Source organism: Odontesthes bonariensis, chromosome 17 (genome assembly GCF_027942865.1).
Source record: "Odontesthes bonariensis isolate fOdoBon6 chromosome 17, fOdoBon6.hap1, whole genome shotgun sequence".
Lineage (NCBI taxonomy): Eukaryota > Metazoa > Chordata > Actinopteri > Atheriniformes > Atherinopsidae > Odontesthes > Odontesthes bonariensis.
The window spans coordinates 23,162,660-23,182,508 of NC_134522.1; the positions used below are offsets into that span (position 1 = coordinate 23,162,660).

Genomic DNA, 19,849 nt, shown 5'->3' on the forward strand with positions numbered 1-19,849 from the left:
TACTGCACAAAAGAGTTCACCTCCACCATTTCCACAAACAAATTGGTGGGAATTTAAGAAAAAAGAAATTGCTCAGCATCCTCAAATGACATGTACAGACATGTTTTGTGACATTGTGTCTATTACTTATGAATCATCAGTGTCTTACTTTTCTAGTAGTCAGTCAGTGCACTTACAGTTTGTAAAAAGAGGAAGGATAACTCACGGCTAAGCTAACAGTGACTTTTTATGGGGGCACCAGAAGCACAAATTTTTGCTAAACAAAAACAAACTAAACAAACCTAAGAAATTGCAGATTTAGTGAAAAGCATCAGAGTTGTTTACTTTTGTCACTACATTCTCTCAACTGAACGTCAATGTTGCACTGAGAGTGAGAACGTCTCCTTTTTTCAGTGCAACAGGAACATTTTTAATCTGCATTCAGCCTAGCAACAAATGACATAGCACTAGTGTCGAGTATTTATGGCTCCACCTCCAATCTGCATAGATGGGAACACAACACTGAGGTGCAAACATTTTGACTGAGAGTGCTGTGCTCTAGGCTACAAGAGTGGGCACAACCAACTTCTTTACACAGTAGTCTTTTACAGAAACACACCTTCTGTAACTCACATGCGGGCTATGAAACTGACAGCAACAACTTGCCAACAAAAAGAGACCAGATTGATCGATTTTCCCTCTTTGCAAGACAGGAGGCAGCACACTGTCGGTTCAACTGTGTGGGTTGATTTCCACAGCCCAGTCCAAGAAACTGAACTAGTGGTAATTATCTAGTGCTTATCAGAAATTGTTGCTAATGCGATCCTGTTGTTATAGTTGCAACCTTGTCCTCTTGGAGGTAGAGGTTCTGAATACATTGTAACCCCCAGAGCACTTGGAAGTAAACATAATACCTTTTTGAACAGGATAGGATTCAACAGTCTTTTTTTAATAGCTGAAACATGCTAGTTTTATTGTAAAAATAGCATTTGCAACATTACTTGTCCCTAACCTTAGAAAATAGTATGTTTGTAGGATTCCATCAGAGAAAATGTGTTTCCAGACTGTTTTATGACATGTACCGCAGTTAAATGTCTATATACCTTTCAAATTTAGAGAAGGACATTTTAAAAAAACAGCTTGTACCTGAACATCAAACACCCAACGGAACCTTGATTTTCTCTCTGTCATTGCCATTTAATTTTTAAAAAGGCCATGTCCATTATTTTCATCTGAAAATGTGATGCAGCAAAAGTTAGGTGAGTCCAGCACATTCCAGACAATGGCAACTACAGCCTTTTATATAAATTAGCTTTTGTGTCCTACTCCTGATGTGCACGGAAACATGTACAAACTAGCTATTAGATGTTGGTTTGTCAACTTTAGTGGGGCGTTGGCAGGCTTAAAATGGGTGAGCCTGATACAGTGCATGTAATGTGAATTGTCCATCAGCTGTTTGGCGAGGCATCTTGTGTTTTGATTTAGAAAAAGCAGCCAGTGACCTCAACTCATTTAACTCTCTTCTTTATATCCCTGTTAGTTAAAGCCAGCTGGGCACAATCTTTCACCCTTCCACTTCATTCTGTGTCTCTCCCTTCCTTCTGTCTTAATTACAAATGTTCAATAAGAGGGTGATCATTACCATCCAACCTGTCAACTGATTCACCAACTCTATCCCTTGGCTGAAAATTGGTGGGCAGTTGATGGCAAATTGTGTTACTGCTTCACTACAAGCCTGTGTTTTACAGAAAAAGGGCATGTCAGTACACACTTTGGAATGGCTACAATGATTGAAATAGTTTTTAGTGCCGTTCTTTGTATTTTATGTTCACCTATCTGCTCTTTGCAGGTCCATAACTTGACATCAAGTCTATGTTAGTATGACATTTTAGATCAACACTATTTTACAAATTATCAGGGAAGATTTTTCTCTCTCTTCTACTCTCTGACTCATTGAGTCTCACCAACACAGCACCAGGCTGAGCCTGGCAAGTTGAGTCCCCGTCTCTATTTATACATCAGTGTGGGCTGCCGCGCCCACGCTCACTTGTACAAAATCAAACTTTCTTACCTTCACTACCAAATCCAAATGGGACATACCATCAAAGCCAATGTTGGATTAAAAACAAGACTGCTTGGTATCATAATTACGCACTAGATGTAACAGGAAGTGCTGTCTATCCTTACAGGAGGTGTACGTGGGGGCAGAAACCATCTGCACAGTGGATGGGCTCCACTACAACAGCACATACAAGTCCAGAGTGAAGGCCTTCAACGCAAGCGGAGTGGGCCAGTACAGCAAGACGCTGATCATGCAGACCTCTGAAAGTACGTTGAGCATCAACTTCTCCTCCTCCTCTTTCTTCTTTGTAGATTTAGCTTAAAAGGTCTTCAAGATAAAATGTCATAAAAGCAGAATTCATTATTTTTTTTTCTCTGATCCTGGATAGCCAGTAAATATTTGGAATTAAAGGGGTTCACACCCTCAAAATTTGAATTCTTAGAGCCAAGATTCAGTCTTTGCTTGCAAGAAGACAGAGTCATTAGTGCTTCTTCACTGACTACCCTGAACTAATCTGAACTGACAAGCCACCCTCATACAATTGTCATTAAGCAAGCAAACTTTTTTTAGTATATTGCACTTTTTAAAGCCAAGCCACGTAATAATTTCTCTATGCTAATTTAAAAGCCACTATAAGCTTGATAACAAGAAACTGCGCTGTCTTCATTGCGCAATTTATCGACAAGAGAGCCCAGATAATTAGGTTTTTAACATAGTCCATAAATGAATATGGAAGATGAGTGACCACTTTCTCCCTCAGGAAAAACCCAGAAAGTCAGAATATCTCAGAAACGCAGACTGCCATTCGTAGCTGCAGATTTCCAAATGATCTCAAAGGCAGCCCTCGGAGAAAGGGAGGTACAGCAGGTGGTCAGTCAGAACTAAGAAAGCAAATGGAGCCAAGGTAGCGTGCAAAAAATGTCCAAAAGGCCATACAAAACAGATAAAACTCCAAATAGAAGCCAGTTTGGCAAGCAACTGACAAAAAGGTAGCTCCGAGATACTGTACTGTACGTCTCTGAGGGGAGCTAATTAGGAGAATGAGAAGCAGCTGTGCGTGCAGGTTAAAGGAGTGAACGCGTCAATAAAAATCTGTGTTAAGAGCTGGTTGTAGCCATGACAAAGAGAGATTATTAAAGAAATGTGACATGTGAAAAAGAAAAGTTTTCTCATTCTAAGATTTCACATATCAGGGTATACGTTTTAAAAAAATAATCAGGCCCTTACCTGCTGTTAGAATAAGGTGATACCTCAGTTTGACAACAACACATGGCATGTTGCAGTTTGTCATTCATTATTCAGCAAAACAAAAATGAAGTTAAAAAGCAGAAGCAGTGAGTGAAAAACTGAAGACACCCCATAATACTTGTAATAAAAGTACAATGAGTTTCTCACATCATTGTGGAAGAATTTTGTCTCCCTCTTTACAACATTATATCGGTTCATTGAGGTTTTGCGGCATTCATCAGAGTCCCGCCACAGCGTTTCAATCAGGTCGAGGTCTGGACTTCAACCGGACCATTGCAACGTCTTTGATTCTTTTCTTATTCAGGCATTCTGTTGTAGACTTGCTGCTGGGTTCGGGATCATTCTCCTGTTGATGACCCAGTTTCAGCCAACTCCTAACTGTCAAACAGATGGCGTCGCATTTGACTCCTGAATACTTTTATATACAGAGGAGTTACTAGTTGACTTAATGACTGCAATGTATTCAGGTCCTGTGGCTGCAAAACAAGCCCAAATCATCAGCCTTCCACCACTGTGCTTGACAGTTGGTATGGCGTCTTTGTGCTGATATTCTGTGTCTCCACTTACCCTCATCTGTCCAAAGGACATTGTCTTTTCAGAGAGAAGATGCTTTCTTTCAGCAAAGTTGTACTTTTCACACAATGCTTCTGCATTTTGGCTCAGTTTTTTTTTTTTTTAAATAGATAAATAATAACATTGACACGGTGTACATGGTACAAATCTATTGTTGATTTATTCATTTAATGTTATGTCCTGTTACAGAAAAACTTGGAAATGAGACGGTGTACTTTCTTCTTCATGTGATTGTAAACAGAAAATAAAACCACACCTCTGGCTGGAATATTCTTGATAATTATGTTTCGGGGACTGTAAACATCCATTTAAAGAAGCGCTTCTTTCTTTAACCTGATTTACCTGGCACATTTGCCTTAGTATTTCTGCACCATGATATATCGTCTTCACACGATTTGATGTTCAGAAATTGTGTTAGACTGAAATGCTACGATGAACCCAATAAAGAGTAAGTACTGCTGTGAATGTGGCTAATGAGGAACAAACCTGTGTATGATCCATGATTGTATGCTTTGGCAAACAGCACGTAGGTGTTTCATTATAGGTTTTGATAAACGTAATGGTACACTGTCTTAGTTATTCTCGTTTGATGTGATCAGAGACAAGAGTCTTGGTTCAGTTTCTTTTCACTTACTACTTTTCCATCTTACAGCAAACTATTTTTCAGTTTAACTCCAGGAGATCTGAAGAATAATAAGTAGTCGCTGCCAGACTAAAGCCTTGTATGTTTTGTGAGTCAACTTCTTAAAAATCACGGAGAAAGGCTGAAATTAAGCCCGCTTTCTTTGCAATTTTTGCAATACAAACTATGCTTCTCGTTAGTCTTGGGTTTCGGTGGCAGTTTGAAGATGCTGAATCACCTTCAATCTACTGTATAAATCATGTAAATGATGAACAGCAGAAGCCCCCGAATGATCTGGTACAAGATTTTTGTCTGATAGCAGCAGCAGGATGTGAATTCTGTATGAGGGTATGTTTGAGCTTTTAAACCAAACCAGGGACATCCAGCAGCAGATGGTTCATGTATAATCCACTCATTGGCTTGCTTTCCCATTAGTTAAATGCTGCTCTGTGTAGACGGGGAAGCTTGTCATCCAACAGTGGATCTGAAAAGCCCAGACAGCCTCCCTACCTGCCAGAGAGAGCACTCAGCAGCTGTCGGAGGCTGTACAAAGTGATCTAACCTCTCAGATGTTTTTCAACTTTTTGGCAGCCTTCGCCCTGACCGGACACCGCTTTGATTTTGTCAGTTTTACTTCCCCTATTCAAACAGAAAACAAAGCACAAATGTGTCAGTCTGAACAGACCTTCTCTTGTTTCCATCATTGTTCTTTCCAAGAGTTAAGGATTTTGTTTCCAGGAGCTCTTTTGGGAATTGCCTCTGGTCTTTTGGCTATCGAGGTGAACCAGCTTCCCTGATCAAATCTGCTTTTTACCCTCCTCGCCTTCCCTCCCGACCCCTCTATACTGTCTGCTCCGCTGCTTCGCTTCGCTCTCTTCCCCTCTTTTCTTTCTCCTTTTTCCGTTCTTCCTCCACTCCCCCCTTCATTTCACATTTCAGCTGGACTCCCCCCATGCGATGTTCAGTCTATAGGCACAGGTATGGATGGCTCTCACCGCTGACTGTTTCCACACTCCCCTTCAGGCCATCGCCTGTTTCATCAGTTAGGTCGTCACAATTACACCAGCAGGGGGGCAGTTTGCTGCTCTGTGGGCTCCACATATCAAACATTTGATGCAGGCCTCTAATAACTGTCTTTGCTTTATTTCCTTTGGGAAATAAAACCGTGTAATTAAACTATACTACACATAGTGACACCAGTAAAAACTGTAGACAAGCAAGTCCAGTGGAGCCCATAAAAACCACAAAGGCCCACCTGTAAACTCCCACATCTCTGCATAGACTATAGAGACAGGATATACTATATTTCAATTCTGAGTCACGCAGTTTTTTTGCAAATTTAGCCTGTGATTCATTCAGATTGAAGAGCACGGAACAATTCGCCTTTACATTTCTTTGTTTTTTTAATAAGCTCATAAAGACATCAGACTGTACAGATAGGTTACTTTGTATTTGCTGAGATTTAGACAATCACACCACCAAATCGACTACTTTTTAGCTGTACAACAATGACATACAGTTTGCTACCTGCTTGCCAGCAAAACCATTTTCATGCTAATAACTACAAACTGTTGAATATTAATTTTAAAGTATAACTATCTGATTAACTTTACACTTATTGACATGTCACAGACATAATTTGCTGTTTCAAGGTGCTAGCAGATGCCAGAAAAGATTTTCAGACTGTATGATTCTGTTCCATGTCATAGAAATGTTAAGCTTATTGAATACAAGTGATAACAAATATTAGTGACTTTAGTGAAATCTATAATGTGATTATAAGGATTATTAACCTGATCATAATAGTGGTCATGAATCCTCTTCTTATCTTTGCAATTATTGTTCTTTTTGTTTAGATATTTTTTACAGTGTATGTTTTCCCCAGATTCATGTCATATTTGTGAAGTCATGATCCTTGCATCGCCTCACACAGTCGGTGATGTGATGAATCCTAACCCACTGCTCCTCTGAACTGCACAGTTGCTTGGTTCACCTTCGACCCGGCGTCCTCTCACCCCGACATCGTCTTCTCCAACGACAACTTGACTGTGTCTTGCAACAGTTATGACGACCGGGTGATCATGGGTAACTCCGCTTTCTCCCGTGGTGTTCATTACTGGGAAATGACAATCGATCGCTACGACAATCACCCAGACCCGGCCTTCGGCATCGCTCGGGGTGACGTTCTGAAGGACGTGATGCTTGGGAAGGACGACAAGGCCTTGGCTATGTACGTGGACAACAACCGCTCATGGTTCATGCACAACAACTCGCACACCAACAGGTAACAGAAAGTATGATATGAATATTCGTCAATTACTGCAGATGTTATGATTTACTCCTTTTGTAGGGTTCTGTAGTAAAAGAAAACGAAATTCACTTAATATTTTTTTTAAAGAAAACGTTGATACATATTCTTCTAAAATAAAGGTCAACTTAACACATGATTTAATATAAAACTTGGTCTTTAATCTAAATACAAGAAGTTAGTGCCACGGTTTGGCGATGGAGACGAAGGGGGACCCAGATGCAGACACGGGACAGGAGCCAGGAGGAAACTTAAAGGGTTTATTTGTAATAAAAATTAAAACACTGGAGTAGCAAAAAACTAAACTAGAAAAAACAACAAATACCTAAGTAAGAAATAACAAAAACTAAACTGCACAAAACCAGGAAGCTGAACCATAGAGCCGAGGAAAATCATGGGTATTTTGACGGAGGATCTGACAATGAATGAAGAGAACTGGGAGACTAAATACTGTGGGGAGAGTGATTAGGGAGAAGGTACAGCTGAGGATAAATAACACAGGTAAAGGGAGTGGAGCTAAACTAACTGGAGACTAAACAGACTAACCAGAAAAACACACAAAAAAAAAATACATGAATCGTGAAAAGTTTCTGCGAGTTTCAGATAAATAAAGTTAAGTGAAATAAATTCTTAATATTTCCTCCTGAAATACAGAAAAGAAGGGGCTTAGGCCACATCAAATGGAAATAAAAGTATAAGTACTTCAACATTTTGCTTAAGGACGGCACTTTAGTGAATGTACTTACTAATGTACTATCACAGGTTGGAGGGCTAATACAGTACGAATCAGGATGTAAGTTTACTACAAACCACACCTCATTCTGTCTGATCATGTCTCCCTGTGACTGCAGGACGGACGGTGGCATCACAAAAGGATCCACTATAGGAGTGCTGCTGGACTTCACACGCAGGATCCTCATCTTCCTCATCAATGATGAGCAGCAGGGTCCTGTTGCCTTTGAAGCCCTGGAGGGCAGCTATTACCCCGCTATCAGCCTCAATCGAAACGTCCAGGTAAAAAAAATGACACACATCGAGGCCACACATTTCGTTCAAATTAGTTGCATCTCTGTATTAGTACATATCTTAGATTATTTTTGCTGTTTACAACTGAACTGAGTCACATATTGTGGTAGTTTAAGGCAGGCATAGCATTTGCATTCGTTTCTTGTGCCATATCAAAACATATCAAGACAAAACACTTTCAGCCACAGAGGAAATAGATCAGCAGCTCCACCTGCTGGAGGAAAAAAAAAATCATAATCCCATATTTTATTTTATTAACTCATGTTTGTGTGTTAACGTGTTTTTCTTCAGGTCACTCTGCACACTGGTCTACCCATCCCCGATTTTTACACCCCCGGGGAGGCAGATCCGAATAGCTCTGTGTGTTAAAGACTCACCACTGCACGAATCGGGGAAATCTCGCCAGGATTTCCCACCTCCCATCCTGCCAGTCAATAACACTCATACCACCCTCGCCTTTCTATTCTCAGCTCCTCCTGTACCCCCTGACCGAATGACCCCATGACACATCCGAGAGAGGTGCCATCCAGTTCTGAGCCATGTCTTTTTCATGCCTAACTTTGGACACATGGAGTGCATGCAGGAGACAGTCTAAATGGACGGTGCCCTGCCCCCCATAACTTGTATTTTGATGGAATGCAGAAAACTTAAGAGGATGATATCATGCTGATTTGGATCTCCAGATAATGGATTTTGCTTGCTATAAAATGAATGATAATAATCTGGAATTAAAAGAAATTTTTCGAACCTAAGTCTTTGGCAAGACCTAGATGAGAAGGCTGACACTTCTCTAATGGTATATAGGCCAACTATGAAGCTAAACCTGCTGTCGGTTAATTTAGCTGTGTGGTAAGACTAGAAATTTAGTGGACAGACTTGAAAGTGAGATTGGTGCTCCCTTTTTAACTTGCCACAAGAAAGCAAATATTTCCAATAATGTCAAATTCTTCTTTCAAAGGAAAGCGCTTGTTTTTCAAAAACGATCCCAGTCTTACAATTATCATACAGTTCAGTTAAAAGTCATGTTCATCCCTCATTTTGAGATTCTCATCATGAATATTTTCACGTTTAAAACTTTGTGATTTTTGTTTGTTTGTTTGGTTTTTTTTGTTTGTTTGTTTGTTTTTTTGGGTGAAAGTGTGTTAGGATGGGTTGAGACTGTTCAGCAGCTGCAGTGATCCCTGGACCAGAGCAATAGTCCAACTCTCAGCCGCATCACTGTCATATCCTCGTCCGTGTTATTGAGAAGCTTTTTTTTGTGGCTTAGCTCAATTGAAACTTCTGTGTCGTCTTTCAAAATTACAGCATCGCCGTATAAAATGCAACTGGAAGCAAGGCCTTCGTGCAGCCGCTGCAGTGCCGCTCTCACAACTGGAGGGAGAGATTTTGATTTAATTGTGAAGTGTGTTGAAAAGTGGGTTTATGACTGTGAAAATGTTTGAATAAGGTGCTATAGCAGCTCGCATAGTTTTGGCTTCTTTTTTTTTTTCTTTTTTACTGTAGGTGACTGAATACTGGTAGTTTTGTAATATTGTTATTGAAATGATCTATTTGGAGAGGTGTATAGTTAAATAAGTTATTGATGTTCAGAATTTTACTATGAGAATTCCTCCTTTTTACTTTTGCTGATGTATAGTTATTACAGAGGGAAATAATTCATTTTTTTGTCGCTTTAAAACTGTTGTTTGGAGTTAGTTCTTGAGCTTAAGAGGTTTTTCAGTTTTATTTCCTATAAAAGCAACATGAGAGGAGAAGAGACACTGGAATGTTTGGGGGGGTTTTGGCATCACAGTTGGGTAACAGCCTCCTCGACTGGCAACGTCATAAGACAAACTGTTTTTTTTTTGTTTTTTTTAAGGCTAAGCCATGCTAAATGCTAACACGAGCATGGCAAGAGGACACAGTGCTTAACATGCTGGTAAATTACCATGTTTAGTAAAGCTAAAGCAATGCAAAAGAGTCATGAAGTGGTAGAGTAGCATGCTAACGTTTACTAATTAGCACCAAACATAAAGCACAACAGGGAATAATGGGAGTATAATTAGTTTTGCAGGTGTGTGGTCAGAAAAATTAAATGAAGATAGCACTAAATGAAAAGTTGAGTGAACCTCGTAAAAAAAAAAAAGTGTACCAGAAAAAACAAATGTAGTCTAATTTAGCGGCCCATTAAGAGATTAAATTAGCTGTATCCTTCATCCCTCTTCTACAGTACCACCCCCTACACCTTTGACTTTTGTTGTGTTATAGCATACTATCAGGTGTTTCAGTTAGCTTATTTACCTCCAAATGGTGAAAAGTTTTCTAACACTTCTATTTCTCAAGGTGTTACTGAAATAAGCACAGCGCCATGTTTCAGTATCGTCAAAAAAGTTTCAGTGAGAAGGGGGTCAAAGTGCAGAAATGCTATATAATATTGATGACTATTTTTTCATTTTCATGTGAAAACAAGAGAGACTTTTTGCTTTCAAAAATATCTTCAAACAACACAAGTCCTCCTCCTCTGAGTCCACCATGTTCCAGCACCATGTTTCTATAGTAGCCCAGAATGGAAAAAAGCAAACACTGACCCCAGAGAGGATCTTTCACCTTTCTTTTTTCAATATATTTTTAGCAGTCACCGCAGCAAATATTCAAAACATGTTTCTCATACATGCTTGGAAGAGGGCAATGAGGCTGGGAGATTTACAGTTGGTTGTGCTCTGAAACTTTGCCTTGTTAAATCCTGCTAATTGCTCCTGTAAGCATTGAACAAAGATTTTTTTTAAGGGATTGCGGGACCTTAAAATTTGAATTAAATTTTGGAACAAAATTCATTCGTCAACACACTTGGCATCCATCCCAGCTCCTCATGTTTTAAGTCATTATATGACTAATATAACTTGTTTCTTGCATTTTTCTCACCCCTCTGAGCAATACAACACAACTCCCTGCAGTACAATATTGTCCTAATAAGAGGGTGTAGTAACAGCTTGTGCCAACTCTGCCTTTCCACAGACACAAAGTTTTAGGATGATAAGTAACAGTTGAAGCACATGAAGGAGTTATTCAATTTATTAAAGTATTATTGAATTAAACTGAATTGAATTTGCATTAACTTTCAAGACTTCATTCATTTGCAGCGCTGCAAGACAGCCGGTGTTTCTCGAAAAGTATTTTTTTAACCAGCGTGACTTTTCAGTTTCTGTTCAACCCAATTTTCTTTTTTCTTTGTACTTTTGGCAGTTGACATCTTATTGATTTAGGTCATTATTGGACTTGAACTATTTGAATTGTGAAAAAAGTTTGAGAAATGGAGGGGTTCTGTAACTTTTGACCAGAATTAAAGATCAGTGAGAGTAGAAATACAACTGTCATAGAAACAGCTCCCCCAACCACAGCGACAGCTAAATGACCTTAAATAAAGGAGGATTCAGTGGAATGCTGTTGAGTCAGAATGCACTAGTTTTACTCAGCTTGCCTAATAGAATGCCAGCTGAGTGAAATTCACGCTGAGAATAAGTCGGGGGTTGGGCCATATTTCATTGAAGTCTTGTGGTTGACCAACTAATTGACACAGCGTCCATGCTTAAAAACTTATCCTGCAGACAATAACTGGAAACAAATTGTTGAATATTCAGCTTGAGGGAAATGTTGCCCTTCAGGTTGCCTGGAGTATCATAGCCCTCGGACACACAGTACATGTCAAGCACACACATAAGGTGACATCCTGTGTTTGAGCTTCATGGGAAGTACCTGCTTCCCTCTTCAGTGCCCAAATAAGTCATGAAGCTTTACTACAAAACTATTTTCATGGCTTCAGCAGTCAACTGTAACATCTGTGATGCCTGACTTCACCTGCAGCTACATACTTTTTCTATTTTAAAAGGGCAAATTTAAACATCGTCTTGTTGCTATGGATGTACTGTAACAATCACAATATTGAGGGGAATATCAGGTCTCATATTGTTTTCCTGTTCCTTGATAATGGAAAATCAAGGGAAAGGAATGTCATTGCTCCTTTTTCTCATATTGTTTTCTTCTTCCCTGACATTGCAGGTATTTTAAACCATATGGCCCTACTAAAATGGCCTCATATAATAAGCATAATAATTTCCAGTGTGAAAGTGGATGTGCATGTGTACAGACAGTGAAACAAAATAAACCAGCCTACTGCTGCTTTCACCAAGCTTCATGGCCTTTGCCGCAAGGCCAAATTCAAGCTTTGTGACAATGAAGTGGCTGTTTTTTCCAAGGTAAACCTTTTTCCTCAGCCATAACTATAATTAAGCAGTGTGAGCTTCTTTTGACTCATGCGCAGACACATGCAGCCATTTCCAAGGCATTGCAAACCCTCAGATTCCAGGATGAATGAACAACATGGACTTTACTCAACAAAACTTTCTGTCATTTTCCACATGTCCGGTGTGAGATGACGCAAACCTCTGCTAGTTTTTAATATAAGATTGATATTTTGTGGGAATACGTGAACTTAAAAAAAATACCCGAATGTGTGTTTCTGAACTGAACAAAGAGATTGTGATGTTAAAAAGTGTGTTTGTAACATTTGTTAATCTCTAAAAAAGCCAAATACACTTTAACCACGTTCAATCAAACCAGGTCATTTAGGTCTCTAAATACAGACTTGTTAAAGTTTTCCAAATTATTTAAAGTGTACACCCTGTCGCTGGGCGACGCTTGGTGTTATATTTCCAAATGTACATACATAAGTGTGTGCTTCTGTGTGTGCGTGTGGGTCTGCATAACCTTCATAATAACTTCCTTTTAAATCCAAAGTGATTTGCTTTGCCCTGTTTGATCTGAGGTGGAATGTCATTGCTCAGTTTTATTTACAGTGAACCTCACATATATCTGAGGGGAGTTTTATCAATATCTAATGAACATTGTTCTTACAATGATTTTAACACAGTATGATTGCTGGTTTTCATAATTATGTCTGTTATCACCATATTACTGCTATCATTATGATGATTTGAAGTATTTAACGAGCCTCTGTGTTTCCTCTATGTGTGAATATTCAATAAATAGGTGTCAACAAGGTGTTACATTGTCTGGAAGGTCTATCTGCAACAATATTTAAAAATATAGTAGGAGAATGATTACATTTTAGGCAAATTTTTTAAATGAAGTCTTCGGTTTGAATATATTTTTTTATATATTCTTTATTTCTATGTTATTTCATATTTTTACCCTGCTAAGTTCATTTGGCAGCTGTAGTTACTCTAACTGCAACTTTTAGCATAACTTTTGAACTATTTTGAGTAGGAATTTGTTTCTGTCTGACATTTTATTTGCCTATGTAATGTTTCATACCTGGGGAAATTATGCAAATGCAGACACATAGCCTAATGAGGTGAAATTAACAAAAGAAACTAAGATAAAGCCGACGGGGCATGGAAAGAGACCGTGTTTGAGAGTTGCTGCAAGAATGTTTCAGAAAGAAACTTACAAAGGGAAGGTGGTGTGAATCCAGAAAACCTAACGAGGTCAAAACTCAGGGAGACTGCAGAGAAATGAGGCAAAACAGAAAGTCGCCAGATGAAGACTCTGGAAAAGACTGATAAAGAACAGCGCACGCGCGCACACACACACACACACACACACACACACACGCAGAAGGACTGACAGAGACGGGAACAATAAGACAATCACATATGTGAAATCCAATCAAACATGCACAGCCAAGAAAACACAAGGACAGGAAGACACACAAGGAAGGGATGTATTTGAAACAAAACAAGACACTTACCAAACGCAAAACATCACTTTCATCCTCAGTCATCCTTTGTAGTACAGTATTATCATCACCTGTTTAGAACTGAGTTTTATAACATCATGTCAATTATGTGACATAAAACAAATCAGACAGTCAACGTTTTCCTAGGGAAAAATGTCAAAATTGGGGACATCCTATCCAAAACCAAAGACCAGGAAAACTAGTCACTGTGGTGAAGTTGGTTTGATATTGGATATTCGACAGATATTCACAATAAGGAAATAAAGTGTCTTTTTTTTCCAATACCTCCCAAGCCATGTGACCTAGTGACTCCAAACCAATGCAGAATAGTTCTCCTATGTAGTTCCAACCACACTGTAGCGTTGGGCACGTTATTAATTAATGTTTATCTCGATAATTAGGGGCACCACCTCTTGTTTTGTTTTAACTTATGTAAGTTACAGTCCAAAGAGGAAAACTGTTAATACAATAAAATGGGTAGTCTCACTGATTCGTAAATTCTGTTTGAAGTGACAACCGGCTTAATAAACTGTCCGTGATGCGCGTGAATGGATCACTTACAAACATTTTGTAACTGCCTCACATGTTAATTTAATACATTCTCATTTATTTATTTTTGGTTCCTACCTGCCTTTCAGGTGAGGGGGGGGCTCATTAGTTGTTTCCTGTTTCTACACGGTACCCTTTTAATTAGACCCCGCCTGGCAGAGCATGAGAAGGGAAAAACAACACGGCCGGTTGTCTCCACACTCGGTAAAAGGTTTAAGTAAGGTTAAAGAGTTACAAAATTAATGTAAACAAAGAAAACGAAGAAAGAAGACAAGAAAAGATTCAGCCCTTTGGTAGTGTGCAGCCTACGAGGTGTGTTTTATTGGTGTATTTGTGTAATTACATTAAGCTACAAGCTCTGCATTAGCATACTTATTTACATGATTATTTGTTACTTTCCTTTTCTTCAGTTCTCACGGGTCGGTCGGAGACTGTAAATAAACCCTGTTTTGAAACGATCTCGGGTCTCATGCTTACTACCTAGAGGAGCTACAGTGAGAACTCGACTGCTTTGCGTGAGTAGCCGAGGAAACGACGCTAGCTAGCACGGTGATCCACGGTCGGGATGAAGCCTCTCCACGTCGCGGGTGCATCGTTTATTGCCGTCCACGTAGCAACCAAGGAAGCAGCTGCGGGAGGGTTAAGGTTTTACTAGTGTGAATCTGATGTAAATAAGAGACTTTGAGTGCTTTGCACAAGAGACTGAAACATTTTGCATCATTTTCTAGTTTTGTTGTTTTCACTCACCTTTCATTGTTGAAGTCCGTCATTGATACTAACATTACGTTGATGCTGAGATTGTGTTTATCGACAGTTACACTGTAAAAATTTCTGTCAAAACAAGTAGTGTTAATATTATGATATAACAGCTCCATAGTAATTTAATGGTGAATTGCTAATGTTTAATGCATCTCTAACTATGCTGACATGTTTTTTGTTTAGGTATCACTGATGGTAATAAGACAATTAGTGAATAAGCCAAATTATTGAACAGAAAGTATAACCATTGCTATATGTTAAAAACTGAGTGGTGATTCAGCTACACTAAGGCTATTTGGCCATTCTATGAGTGCATATAACTACAAAGCTAAGGGTAGTACAACATTTAAATCTAACTGAAGTAATCAAGTTAAAATGTCAGACATAGAACATTTCTCTGAGAGTGACAGAAATGGTGGTGGTGAAGACATACAGCAGCATGGGACAGACACTCAATCACAAGCATCTGAAGGCATCGAAGCTGCTTGCCACGCTTCGCCAGAGCCACAAAGAAGTCAAAGAGCTCGCAAGTTAACGGAAAAAGGCCAAGAATTGCACAAAGAGCAAGTCAAAAGGGTTGAACACCGATTCACGAAGAGCTATAAGAAGTGGAAGACAGTCGTTAAGGATGCTAAAGATGGGCTGAGTGGAGCATGCTCAGACAGCCTGCTGCATGAACACATCACTAAGGTAAGCGATGCTGCAAGGGACCTGAATGATGTTTATGAAGAGTTGAGGCGCATTGACATTCCAGACCCCGACACACGTCGCAGAATAGACACCTGTGAAGCAGTAACAAAGACAATAATTAAAACTGCTAGAAGCTATCTACACACAGAAACTGATGAAGATCAAGGGATTGAAAAACAAGACAGGAAAGAGGAAGATAGAGAATCTGTGTTTAAGTCTGCAGCATCAGATAGAACAAATATCTCTCAAGCCCAAGTCCGCCAGGTCTTCAGTTCATTCTCGAAGCAACTCAAAGGTCACATCCAGACGTTCAAGCCAGTATTCTGCTCACAGAAAGGAGGCTGCTGCTGAAGTCGCCGCCAATGAAGCCGCATTGCAGGTACTGTGAGAGAAAGAACGTCAAATCAAAGAACTCGAACAACTTGAGGCTGAAAATGCAGAGAGACAAAGGGTGATAGAGGCCAAGCGAAGAGAAGTGGAACGATTGGAGACAGTAAAGAAGTTAAAGGCTGCCAAAGCACGACAGCAAGTGTATGAACAGAATGTATGCTCAGATGATGAAATAGATGAACTGCTCCATCAACATGTCTCCCTGAAGGAGAAGGAAGAAATTAAAGATGAAGGTAACTTGTCTCAACATCTGCCTCCACTACAAGCTATGACACTGCTAGGGAGAGAAGAGAACACAGCAGCTCTTTTGAGAGTGTTTGCAGAGTCCATCAGTGCAAGTCGTCTTCCTATACCTGAACCAACAACATTCGGTGGTGATCCACTCAGATTTAATGACTGGAAGGTTTCATTTCAGACACTCATTGACAGAAAAAACATACCAGGTGAAGAAAAAATATATTACCTGCGAAAGTATGTGAGTGGCAAAGCCAAAAAAGCCATAGAGAGCTACTTCCTGCTAGGCACAGACTCAGCCTATCATGCAGCATGGACCATCCTTGAAGAGAGATATGGCAATCCATTTCTCATCGCCAAAGCTTTCAGGGACAAGCTTGATTCATGGCCCAAAGTAAGTTCCAAGAGCAGTGTGGAACTTCAAGAACTTGCTGACTTCCTCCGCAGCTGTGAGGTGGCCATGTCCCAAATCAAGGGCCTTGAGGTACTTAATGACTGTAATGAGAATCAGAAGATACTCGCTAAACTTCCAGATTGGCTGACTTCTAGATGGAATAGGAAGGTCATGGAAGTTGAAGAGCGAAGTCATAAGTTCCCAAGCTTCAGCAACTTTGTTGAATTCCTCACACGTGAAGCCAGAATCGCTTGCAACCCAATAACATCTCTGTATGCTCTAAAACCAGGTGAAAGTGAGAAGAACAAGGTTCCAAGGAACAGAGCTCCTGGAGCAAAGGTGCTGGCAACAAACTCAGGCGAAAGGACTGTCGTCGCAAGCTGTGCCTTCTGTGAGAAGACAGGTCACGGTTTACTCAAGTGTTACAAGTTCATGGAGGAAACAGTCTCCGCACGAGTTAAGTTTGTTCAGGAAAACAAGTTGTGTTTTGGCTGTCTGCAATCCGGTCATCGCTCAAAGGAGTGTGAAAGGAGACAGACCTGCAACATATGTGAGAAAGGACATCCAACTTGCCTCCATGATAATCGCACTAAAGAAAGAAAGATGCTAACAAGGGTTAATCGAGCAAATGACTATGACAAGCAGAAAGAAGGAAGCTTTGAACGGCGACAAGACAAAGCAATGAGTTCCTCGTTTGAGGCAACGTCAAACAGAGTCACACGGAACATCAAAGACACTCATACATCCACTATCATTCCAGTGTGGGTGTCAGCCACAAGTGAGCCTGAATGTGAAATTCTTGTGTATGCACTCCTAGATACACAGAGTGACACAACCTTTCTCCTTGAAGAAACTTTAAAGGGTCTGCACACAAAAAATTAACCAGTTCAGTTAAAGCTGTCCACCATGGCTTCAAGAAACACCATTGTGCCATGTCGAAGAGTTACTGACTTGCAAGTAAGAGGATTCTACTCAGACAAGGTAATACCTCTGCCGGTGACCTATACAAGAGACTTGATACCTGCAAACAGAGAACATATTCCCACACCAGACACGGCTAAAGTTTGGCCTCACCTTGAACACATCGCAGCTAAGATAGCTCCACTACAAGGTTGCGATGTTGGCTTATTAATTGGCTACAACTGTCCTCAAGCTCTTGTTCCAAGACAGGTGGTGCCTGGTGAAGGAAATCAGCCATTTGGACTGAGAACAGACTTGGGCTGGAGCATTGTAGGCTATGGCAACCTCTGTCTTGATTATAGAGATGCAATAGGAGTAAGTCACCAGGTTGTTGTGAAGCAAGTCATTCCAGATTGTCAGTTGGCTTCAAACACCAAAAGTGAAGTGCATTATGTCTGTAGAATACAGATCAAAGAAGTAGTCTCACCTATAGATGTCATTCAAGTCCTGGAGTCTGACTTTGTGGAAAGAGCTTCAGATGACACAAGCATCTCCCAAGAAGACCTCAGATTCCTGTCTCAGATGCAAAGGAGCATCCGGCTCAACGATGATGGTCACTATGAGATGCCGCTACCTTTCAAGAAGGAGAGACCTAACTTACCTAACAACAAGGTATGCGCCATCCATCGTCTCAGATGCTTAGAAAGGAAGCTGAAAAGAAACGAACAGTACTACAAGGACTATAAAACCTTCATGAATGACATCATAGTTCACGGAGATGCAGAAAGGGTTCGTGAAGAAGACATCAATAAGACTCCAGCGTGGTACATTCCCCATCACGGGGTGTATCATCCGCAGAAGCCCGGAAAGATCCGCGTCGTCTTTGACTGCTCTGCAAGGTTTCAGGAGACTTCCTTGAACGACCATCTACTAACCGGCCCTGAGTTGACAAACAACTTGGTCGGAGTCCTTTGTCGTTTTCGTAGAGGTCCTGTGGCGATGATGTGTGACGTAGAGCGCATGTTTCACCATTTCTATGTGAAAGCAGAGGACCAAGACTACTTACGTTTCCTTTGGTGGGAGGACGGAAATCTGGAAGCTCAACCATCTATCTACCGGATGAAGGTTCACCTGTTTGGTGCAGCTTCTTCCCCAGGCTGCGCCAACTTTGGACTAAGACATCTTGCTGATCAAGGACGGGGAAGATTCAGTGAAGACACCATCCAGTTCATCAGAAGGAATTTTTACGTTGACGATGGGCTGGCAAGTGTCACATCTCAAAGACAAGCCATCCAACTAGTGAAGGAAGCAAGAGAACTCTGCAGCACAGGCAAACTTCGGCTGCATAAGTTCATCTCAAATTGTGAGGAAGTTATGGCCACAATCCCTAAGGAGGAACGTGTTGAGGCTGCCAAGGATCTGGACATGGCGCTGGGTGAACATCATATGGAAAGAGCACTTGGCGTTCAGTGGTGTGTGACCTCAGATGAATTCCAGTTCCGAGTAGTCATCAAAGAAAATCCACTCACCCGAAGAGGAGTCTTGTCCACGGTTGCTTCAGTATTTGACCTGCTCGGATTTGTGGCACCGTTCATCCTGATAGGGAAAAGGATTGTCCAGCAGATGTGTCGCGACAAGCTCAGTTGGGATGACACCTTACCTGACGACCTGCGACCTCTGTGGGAATCCTGGCTCCTAGACCTGAAAAATCTGGCTGATGTGAAGATCCAGAGGTGCTACGTTCCACCAAACTTCAAGGTTCTGCACTATGAGTTGCATCATTTCTCCGACGCCAGTGTGTCAGGATATGGAGAATGTTCATATCTCAGAGTGATCAGTACATCAGGTGAAGTGCACTGTACTCTAGTCATGGGGAGGTCAAGAGTTGCTCCTACTAAAGTGACCACCATACCAAGACTAGAGCTGTCAGCGGCAGTAGTAGCAGTCAGAGTCAGCGACATGCTCAAAAGAGAGCTTGAAGTGGAATGTATGCAAGAAGTCTTCTGGACCGATTCAAAGATTGTTCTGGGCTACATCAGTAACGAAGCCAGAAGATTTCATGTGTTCGTAGCTAATCGCGTCGAACGTATCAAACAAAGCACAGAGTCTGCTCAATGGAGGTACGTGACTTCGGAGGAAAACCCAGCAGATCACGCCTCGAGAGGTCTCTCAGCTGACCAGCTGTTAACATCTAACTGGTTCACAGGCCCAGACCTGCTTTGGCAGAAAGAGTTACCAACTGAAGATGTCAAGGTGGGAGAGATCCCAAGTAGCGACCCAGAGCTCAAGAAGGCCCACGTTTATGACACGCAGGCAAAGGAGGTGAGGTCACTGTTGGATCGCCTACACAAGTTCTCTGATTGGTCAAGATTGGTTAAGGC

General features: G+C 40.8%; 1 protein-coding gene across 4 annotated transcripts in view; it reads left to right on the forward strand.

Moving 5' to 3' along the window:
* The window catches only part of trim9 (tripartite motif containing 9), a 40,126-nt gene extending 27,269 nt beyond the window's left edge, over nucleotides 1-12,857 (forward strand). Inside the window, exons 7-11 of one of the 4 annotated variants that reach the window (XM_075447931.1) lie at nucleotides 2,169-2,307; nucleotides 5,424-5,462; nucleotides 6,465-6,768; nucleotides 7,644-7,806; nucleotides 8,110-12,857. In XM_075447931.1, the coding sequence (XP_075304046.1) occupies nucleotides 2,169-2,307; nucleotides 5,424-5,462; nucleotides 6,465-6,768; nucleotides 7,644-7,806; nucleotides 8,110-8,187 (723 nt within the window). In that variant the 3' untranslated portion in view covers nucleotides 8,188-12,857. The remainder of the gene's footprint in view (nucleotides 1-2,168; nucleotides 2,308-5,423; nucleotides 5,463-6,464; nucleotides 6,769-7,643; nucleotides 7,807-8,109) is intronic. The other 3 variants (XM_075447933.1, XM_075447932.1, XM_075447934.1) reach the window with 3 other exon arrangements.
* Nucleotides 12,858-19,849: the final 6,992 nt, after the last annotated feature.